The following is a 9,088-nucleotide window of genomic DNA, read 5'->3' on the forward strand; positions in this document are numbered from 1 at the left end:
TAGATTGGGATAGAGAAATACCAGCAGTATCGGTTGATGAGGGATGGGAAAATTTCATTGACATTTTAAAAACGCTATCAAAGATTCACAAGAAAATCTTCTTTTGAAAAATAACTTGACACAGAAATATAGGTCGCCATGGATAAATAGTTATCTGATCAAGCAAATAAACTTAAGAAATGAGTTATACAAGAATGTATCAAACAACCTAATAATGACGACTTAAAACAAATATACAATACATTCAAAAATAACTTACGTAATGAACTGAGAGAAAGAAAACAATATTATTATTCAAAACTGTTTAGAGAAAGCCAGGGAAACATTAGAAAGACGTGGAAAACAATTGACACGTTAATAGGATTGAAAAAAATAAAGAACCACTGAAACTGATTGTTGATGAGCAGGGAAATAGCATACATGATAGTAATAAAATTCTAATTCGTTTAATTCTTATTTTCTAAATGTTGTGAATAAAATGAATGATGAATTAGAACAAACCACATTGCAAACCAGGGAAGAGTCTGCTAGAATATCAAAAATAAGGTTTCCATACAATCTCCAACTAATTCAATTTTTCTCCACCCTACAAATCCGGAGGAAGTAGCAAGTATAATAAAAAAATTGAAAAATAAATCTTCGCCAGGTGTAGATGGAATAAGCACAAGCATGATAAAAAAACTTACATGAATTATTTGAACAAATTAACCGATCTAATTAACCTGAGTATTGCCAAAGGAAAATTCCCAAGCATGTTCAAACACAGCGTAGTTATACCTATTCCTAAAAAGCCAAATTGTAAAAACATAGATCAGTTCCGCCCAATTTCACTTTTACCGGTTTTTTCCAAGATTTTAGAAAAAATATTCAAGATTAGACTTGAAAACTTTTATAAAAATAATAACTTTTTTAGTGATAACCAATATGGTTTCCGTGAAGGAAGAAGTACAGAAGCGGCAATAAAAATCTCATTTCAAAAATAAATGACAGTTTTAGTGTTAATAATAAGTGTGCAGCTCTGTTTCTTGATATATCTAAAGCATATGATGCTATTGATAAAAACATGCTTCTAAAAAAACTTGATTTATCAGGAGTAAGAGGAATTGCTAATGATTGGTTAAGATGCTACCTATCTAATAGGAGTCAAAGGGTCAGAATTAACGATACGTTGAGTGAACCCGGGGACATTACCATAGGTATTCCTCAAGGATCAGTGTTATCAAGTACTTTATTCCTGGTCTTTATTAACGATTTGACGGATGGTGACTTACAGGGAAAGATTACATCTTTTGCAGACGATACAGTTATATTTTATTCGGCCAAAACAAATCAAGAACTAAAAATAAATTAGAAATGGATCTTAAGCACCTTAGGTGGTGGTTTTGCGAAAATAAATTAACTATCAACACAGACAAATCTAATATAATACAATTTAATCTTCAAAACACGGATCAGGAGTTAACTAGTATTTACTTCCATAAATTAGATTGTGCGCAACAGGTGAATAATATATTGTGTAACTGTGAAACAATAAAACAAGCACGTACAGTTAAGTATCTGGGCCTCATATTGGATAGTAGGCTCACTTGGTCAGATCATGTACAGAAGATAAAAAATGAGTTATTTGTATACATAAGGAAGTTCTATTACCTCAGACAGCTATGTCCAAAAGAAGTATTGTTACAATTATACCATGCAATTATTGGTTCTAGAATAAATTATGGAATAATATGCTATGGGAGTGCATACAATGTTCATATTAAATCTGTGATTACTGGTCAGAAACATATATTAAAATAATTGTAATAAACCTAAACAATATAGTTCAATGATGCTCTTCAGAGAACTATCAATATTATCAGTGAGACATTCTTTTCTATTCAAAGCATTGCTGGATTTAGCTGAAAATAATTTCGATATGCAACAGATGAGAGAAAGAATAAACCTCAGGAATTCACAGGACATTAACCTCCCAAAACCAAGATTAGAACATTCCAGACGACACTTCAAATACATAGCTATAAAAATATTCAATTCACTTCCAGTAACAACAAGGAAAATAATGTCACGTCAGTTATTTAGAAAAGAAATCAAGAAATTCATTTTACAACTAGACAACCCGAATGATTTTTTTACTAAATTAATATAGGTCTAAATTTAGTATAATTTACACATTACACGACATGAACACTGCAACAATCAAAGATCATTGAACTCACAAATCCCGTCCGGTATGCAGTAAGACAGTATCAAATTTCAATCACTGTCTCTTTCTTCAAAACGCATTCATTTATGGGCTAATTACATCAGCACTTTGAAAAAAAACGAAACGTTAACTATGAATAAAATTGAACTAAATATGAAAAAAACAGCAACCACTCCGTACATAGTTTTAAGTTTTGTGTAAGTGTATGTAAGTGTGTGTGTGTGTGAGTGTGTGTGCGTATGAATGTGTGCGCATATGTGAATGTGTGTGCGTATGAATGTGTGCGCATATGTGAATGTGTGTGCGTATGAATGTGTGCGCATATGTGAATGTGTGTGCGTATGAATGTGTGCGCATATGTGAATGTGTGTGCGTATGAATGTGTGCTAGAATGATTATAAATATTGACATATTGATTTATTTCAATATAATACCATATTCATTATTATGTTCTTCATGATATAATATTTAAATTTGTATATAAATATTTTATTATATATATTCAAGTGTCCCCACACAGGGTAGCCTATAGGGAACACATATTAGAAATTAGGAACATATATTGTATTTGATTTTTGGAATGCATTTGATTGTTTAATTATTTTTTTGAATAAAGAATTTGAATTTGAATTTGAATTGAATATAAAAACGAAAATTATAATAAACACACATGAGGAAAAAATTGAGAAATGAGAGTAAAATTTCAAGAAATAATTATAAGTGGTCGCTCTGGCTGGCGGCAGTGGCTCAATAAAATTTATGTGCCAGAAAAATCTCTGCTAGCTGTTTCATTATATCATGAGGTTATTGTTATTCATTACATAGCAAAGAACGTCACTTTTTGAATAATCTCTAATATTTGCAGGCAATTTATTAAATAATTTAGGAAGTACTATCATCATATTCAGGCCCGGCCCCTGGGGTTGGCGGACCGGGCGGCAGGTTTTGGGGGCGGCAAATTTGAAGGAACGAAAAATTTTAAAATACTAATAAATATTCATAATATCAAATGTGAATGGTAATGAAGACTTTTCTGAAATCAACAATGTCCCAGGAACATCTGAGTGGTCTAGCGAACATAAAATAGTTCAGTCCTCAGATCTTGAAGAACTGGTGAAGGAATTTCCCCTTACAAAGGTCTGACGAGTTCTACTTAATAAAACAGGTGTGTTAAACAAACTTCCAGAAATTGTAGTACTAATTACTTAGCAAGTTAAGTAGGCCTAATACTATGTTGCAGTCTACGTCTTAAGGCTGTGCAAAGGCTAAAAATAAACTTTCTTGTACTGGTGATATTTTTCAAAGTTTTTCGATTTGTATATAAAATGAAAAAGTTTTCTAATCGAAATTGTCTAAGCAGTTTTCGCGATCTGTCGGATATACTATCAAAATTAGTCTTGATAGAATAGGATCAATCGATTTAAGCAACTCCCGTCATAAAAGTTTGTTTTTTTGAAAAATAAAAATTATCTTTACTCCCAGGAATAGCTCTGATTGGAGCAACAGTGCCCAATCAATTTATTCTCGATAAATGCATTTTGATTAGTTCTTCAACTTGGTGCCAACCTAATGAAGACATCTCAACTTGATGCCAACATGACAAAATTATTAATTTAGTTGCCAGTTAACAACTGTTTTGAAGAGGTACTCTCTCTGGATTATAGTTCTATAGTAACATATGATATAGACATTTCTATTATTTTATTTTATTTATTCCACACTCATAAATACATATACGTACATGAATCAAACAAAGCTCAACATGACAATACAATCCAACCAAAGTGAAATAATATTAAACGGTAAATGAAAAAACCACTGGCATAAAATGACTCTTGTTCGCCAGTGGGAGTAGGAGATGGAATTATAATAAGCTTAACCTGATTTAAATTGATTTAGCACAGAAGCAAATATTTTTACAGAATAGTAAATTATGAAACGAAGAATCAAAACAAAATTCACAACAAAAAAATTAAAAAATTCTCTCGAGTATCTTAATATACTATATAACTATGGTACTCTCTCATTCATTATAATTGAGAGATTGGGAGAAGAAGAATATACATGCTAAAAGACGAACTTTAAACCCTTAAAAACCACCCTTAGAGTTGAAATATCGAAACTAGATCTGCCAAAACTAGATCTTTCTTAACTTTCCTTATCCATTCTCCTCCATAGGCAAGCGAAGCTACATATTTTACTATTTTTTTGTGATTCTATGGTCAGGGAGCCTCATGATATTTACGCCGTTTATTATTATTTCACTTTGGTTGGATTGTATTGTCATGTTGAGCTTTGTTTGATTCATGTACGTATATGTATTTATGAGTGTGGAATAAATAAAATAAAATAATAGAAATGTCCATATCATATGTTACTATAGAACTATAATCCAGAGAGAGTACCTCTTCAAAACAGTTGTTAACTGGCAACTAAATTAATAATTTTGTCATGTTGGCATCATGTTGAGATGTCTTCATTAGGTTGGCACCAAGTTGAAGAACTTATTAAAATGCATTTATCGGGAATAAATTGATTGGGCACTGTTGCTTCAATCAGAGCTATTCCTGGGAGTAAAGATAATTTTTATTTTTCAAAAAAACAAATTTTTATGACGGGAGTTGCTTAAAATCGATTGATCCTATTCTATCAAGACTAATTTTTGATAGTATATCCGACAGATCACGAAAACTGCTTAGACAATTTCGATGAAATTTCAATAATTGAGTATGATATATGGAGGGTATTTTTAAAATTTCAGAAGTGTCCGTTGTGGACTCTGTTTGCATCAATTATTCTCAAACATTGAGAAAATAGAAGGTAGCTTTCGAAAAAAATATTGGAGAATATGCATAACAGGTCGTTGACTGTCAGTATTCCTCATTTATAGCATTAATGCCCCCCATTTAAACAATGCTGACACATGATGTGAATCCAACTATAATTTGGTTACTTGAGATCAGATGAAGATAATAATGTCGATGATCGCCACTGTTTCAATTTCAATCATGTTTGACATTCTTACTTTTGATGCCAACTGTTATTATTATGTGAAATAAGCTCTCATTGAATGAAATCATAATCATTGAAGTTAATAATACTAAGAAAGCAATTTTTGTTTGGATATGTGTGTTTGTTGATATGTATGTGTGTCAGACGGATCTCGAAAACGGCTCTAACGATTTTGATTAAATCAGGAATATAGTGGGTTTGCGACGAAAAACATTATTTTGGAACAGGTCTCAACTCTGGGAAGATTCGCTGAAGTTCCTTGAGAAAGGATTATTGGTCCCTCAAGTAGCAGCTGATCAGAAAGATGGTTTCCATAGTCTGTTGAAAACGTGAGGGTGTGAGCAAATGGAAAAGATTATAATAGCTGTAGTTGAGTTACCAAATTTGGTGACCTTATTTTAAAACATTGCAGTATTCATGGAACATCTGGAAGAATAGGTTCAAAAAGTGATCGGATGATAGCAAAATAAATTATTTAAAATCGATCTTTCCAAACATATGGTAGTTGAATGTAATGTTCATTTTGAGGTGTTAGAAATGCGATTAATCTCTTCAGCTTCTGTTGTATTGGTTCCACTGTTGATCCATGTTTGTACGCCACGAAGGCCTTGAGAGAGCCAGTTGCACTGTCTGTTAATTCATAATCCGGACTGACCACGAGAATGAATCAGATAAGCCTTCTATTAAAAAAACCCCTGCTCTGATTAATTCTCATGAAATTTTATCCTGATTGAAATTGAACAGACTTTCGTGCTAATGGACCTAATATTTTCATGTTTCAAAATCAGCTAGAAACTAAATCGAAAAAAAAATGATATTCCATCAACTGCTCCTATTTCCATTCATGATGTCATTACATGATACATGACAAATCTATTGATAATAGATCACAAGTAAAAAATAGAGTTGTCAATTTAGATAGAAATTAAATTGAGTTACATGTTAGTTTACATCTAAATTTATCCCCAAGCTTTTGGTTCAAGCTAAGATCAAAGAAAGAAATCATATACGGTAATGGTGGTTAATAAACAAAGTGATTGAATAAACTCTATTCAGATTTATGCATATTCACATTAAATTGATCCCACTTCAATATTTATGATAGTAAAGTTTAGTACATGAGAAATCAGCCACAATAAATGTTATACTAGATTTTATGAATTGACTCTTATGTATGAATGGACTTCCATGTAAGAAAGGATCAGTGAATTGGCTGCTTTTACACTTTTGGATAAGTGAAACGAAAATTAAGCGACAGGCTATGCCAAAAATCCGAGAATAAGCAAGAGATCCATGGATACTAGAGTCATCAAATTCCGAATCAACTTAATGTGGAATTTAATCTTCAATTGCATCAAGCAAAATAAAAAAACATGATCACTGCTAATTTGATAACTGTCAACGGGAAATATTAATTGCAAAGAATAAAGTCGAGGTTGACTTTTAAGCCCCGCCCAATATTCTACAAAATTCGCTGCAATCAGACTAATATTCTACAGAACACTTCCAACACATCAATCAATTATTCGAATGATTTGACTCAATAATATTTTCATGCCAAGTTGTGACCTAATCTCAAAAACGATTATAACAATTTTGATAGAATTTAGATTAGGCTATGAATGTTTCACAAAAATAATCTTATCTTTTAATTCCCGTAGCGAAGCATGGGTGCCCTGCTAGTCATCTATATAATAAGAGAGAGTAGGGTTGCTTGTGTTCATGTGTTCGTTTGTTTGTGTGTTCGCATCAAAACATGTCAACTTGTGGATTGCATACCAGAAAAACGGAAATGATTTAGATCTCCAAATATTGCACATGGACTCAAATATCAATCTCGTGCACCTGGAAGCCCAAATTCCAATATTCCTTCTAGGTTTTTCAGAAATAATGTTCGAATCTATGCTACCGTACATGAAGTTCCATAGGCTAAATTGTTGCAGCTCAGAAGTGTGATTTTTTTTTATGAGGAGGTTATAATGCTGTTACAAGACTAATATTTTCCAACGGCCGTCTAGCATAACTGTAAAACGCTAGCTTACGGAGCGATGGATCCTCGATTCGATTCCCGATTCTTCCCAGTTTTTTTGTTCTTAATTTTTTCCCTCGAAACGTATTATTATCAATTATTTTTGGAAGGAATTTGTTTTCATTATAATTGAACTTGGATTTTATCAAATAATTTGTTTTAATGTAAAATTTTGCCACCAGTACAAATTAAATGGACATAGTCTTCATGATGTAGGCCTATCATTGAATTTCATAAGAAAAACATGAATAGATCATAATAAAATAAGTAATAGTTTATAATCTTCAGTTATAATGTATTAGACACGAATTCGCAGTGAAACGAGTATTTTAGGTATTTTGTTTGGAATTGGGAAAACAAAAGGCTGCCTGATTCAAATTGAGGAGGATCTAGTCGATACTAAAATTAACTGATGTATTGGGAAAATCTATATGATCCTGTGAGGTTTTCAAGTATTATGTCATCTTCAGTTTTCTATACTATAATAAAGGAAAGAACTGGCTTATACCCGTAAGGAATAGGGAATTATGTTTGACGCATCATCACGTCTGAAATATACTCAACTGATTTAATTTGAAACTTCGCATATAGATTCTTAACTAACCGAGGATGGTTATTTATGCCTATTATCAGTTCTTCAAGATTTTATTACGTCAAGTTTTCAATTTGTCATGCTTCCAGTTGTTGTATAGAAGCAGCTGAACATTTCTTTTAAAAGGGACACTGGATGATAGGTATGATTGGGGATCCTATTCGAATAAAAATAACTGATTTTCTGTCGCATCAAAACCGCACCGATTTCTCAAACCGTTCAAAAGTTATTCTCATTCAAAGATACTGATAAATCATGCATCTATCCATAATCTTTACTATAATAATGGAAAGAGCTGGCTCATACACGCACGTGATGTAGGAAAATTATGTTTGACACATAATCACGTCTGAACTACTGGACTGATTGATTTGAAATTTTGCATAAAGATTCTTCATTAACTGAGGATGGTTATAGGCCTATTTTCAAATTTCGGATTCTTTATTACGTCAAGTTTTCATTTTGCTGTTTTTAAATAAACCCTTGCGAAGCACGGGTTACCTACTAGTGTATCATATAATCATTTTCTAAATAAATAAATTTGAGTTTGATACAAAATGGCGGTTCCAAGATGGCAGACAGAAGTTTTTATGAGATAGAAAAGTAGTTTTATTATTCAAATAGGATCCCCAACTTAGGTACCTTATTCCCATTGCTATCAATCAATTGATGTTGATTTGATAATTCAAACAGAATTTTCCAATCTTTGATTCAAAGTTTAGCCACTAAACTGATCTACTTAAAATTATGATGAATATTGATCATTTACCGAAAATGGTTATAGACCTATTTTCATTTTTGTCAATCAAATAATTATAATTTTGATAATTGAAACAATATTCATTCTGGTGAAATAGATATTCATCACTCACACATAATTCGCAATTGTAGTACGATTTTTATCCCATTCAGCACCAACTTTTAGTGATTTTCCATTAGATGTGAGCTGAGCTGTTGGGATTTGCATATTTTCCTCTCGATATTTTATTTCTGAGACTTCTTCCTCATAATTATCATTGTGCTTTTTGTGATGTTTAATAAGACTGGAAGTCAAAGATTTTTTAATAATCTCTAAGGCATGCAAAAGTCAAGTATAAAATTGGTGAAGAAACAACAGTCTTCAACCCGAAACTGTTCCTCATTCAATTTTAAGAAATGCATCGTATAAATTACAGTTATATTAATTCTTCTCACTTCGATTAGGAATGAATTAAGAGAAAAATAATATGATAGCTCACATATAACTTTG

General features: G+C 31.9%; 1 protein-coding gene across 2 annotated transcripts in view; it reads right to left on the reverse strand.

The window, feature by feature from the left end:
* The window catches only part of LOC111058616, a 94,469-nt gene extending 85,587 nt beyond the window's left edge, over positions 1 to 8,882 (reverse strand). For both annotated transcript variants that reach the window (XM_039432332.1, XM_039432331.1), the window contains exon 1: positions 8,712 to 8,882. In XM_039432332.1, coding sequence (XP_039288266.1) covers positions 8,712 to 8,806 — 95 coding nt within the window. In that variant the 5' untranslated portion in view covers positions 8,807 to 8,882. The remainder of the gene's footprint in view (positions 1 to 8,711) is intronic.
* Between the last annotated feature and the right edge of the window lie 206 nt (positions 8,883 to 9,088).

Source organism: Nilaparvata lugens, chromosome 7, assembly GCF_014356525.2.
Source record: "Nilaparvata lugens isolate BPH chromosome 7, ASM1435652v1, whole genome shotgun sequence".
Classification (NCBI taxonomy): Eukaryota; Metazoa; Arthropoda; class Insecta; order Hemiptera; family Delphacidae; genus Nilaparvata; species Nilaparvata lugens.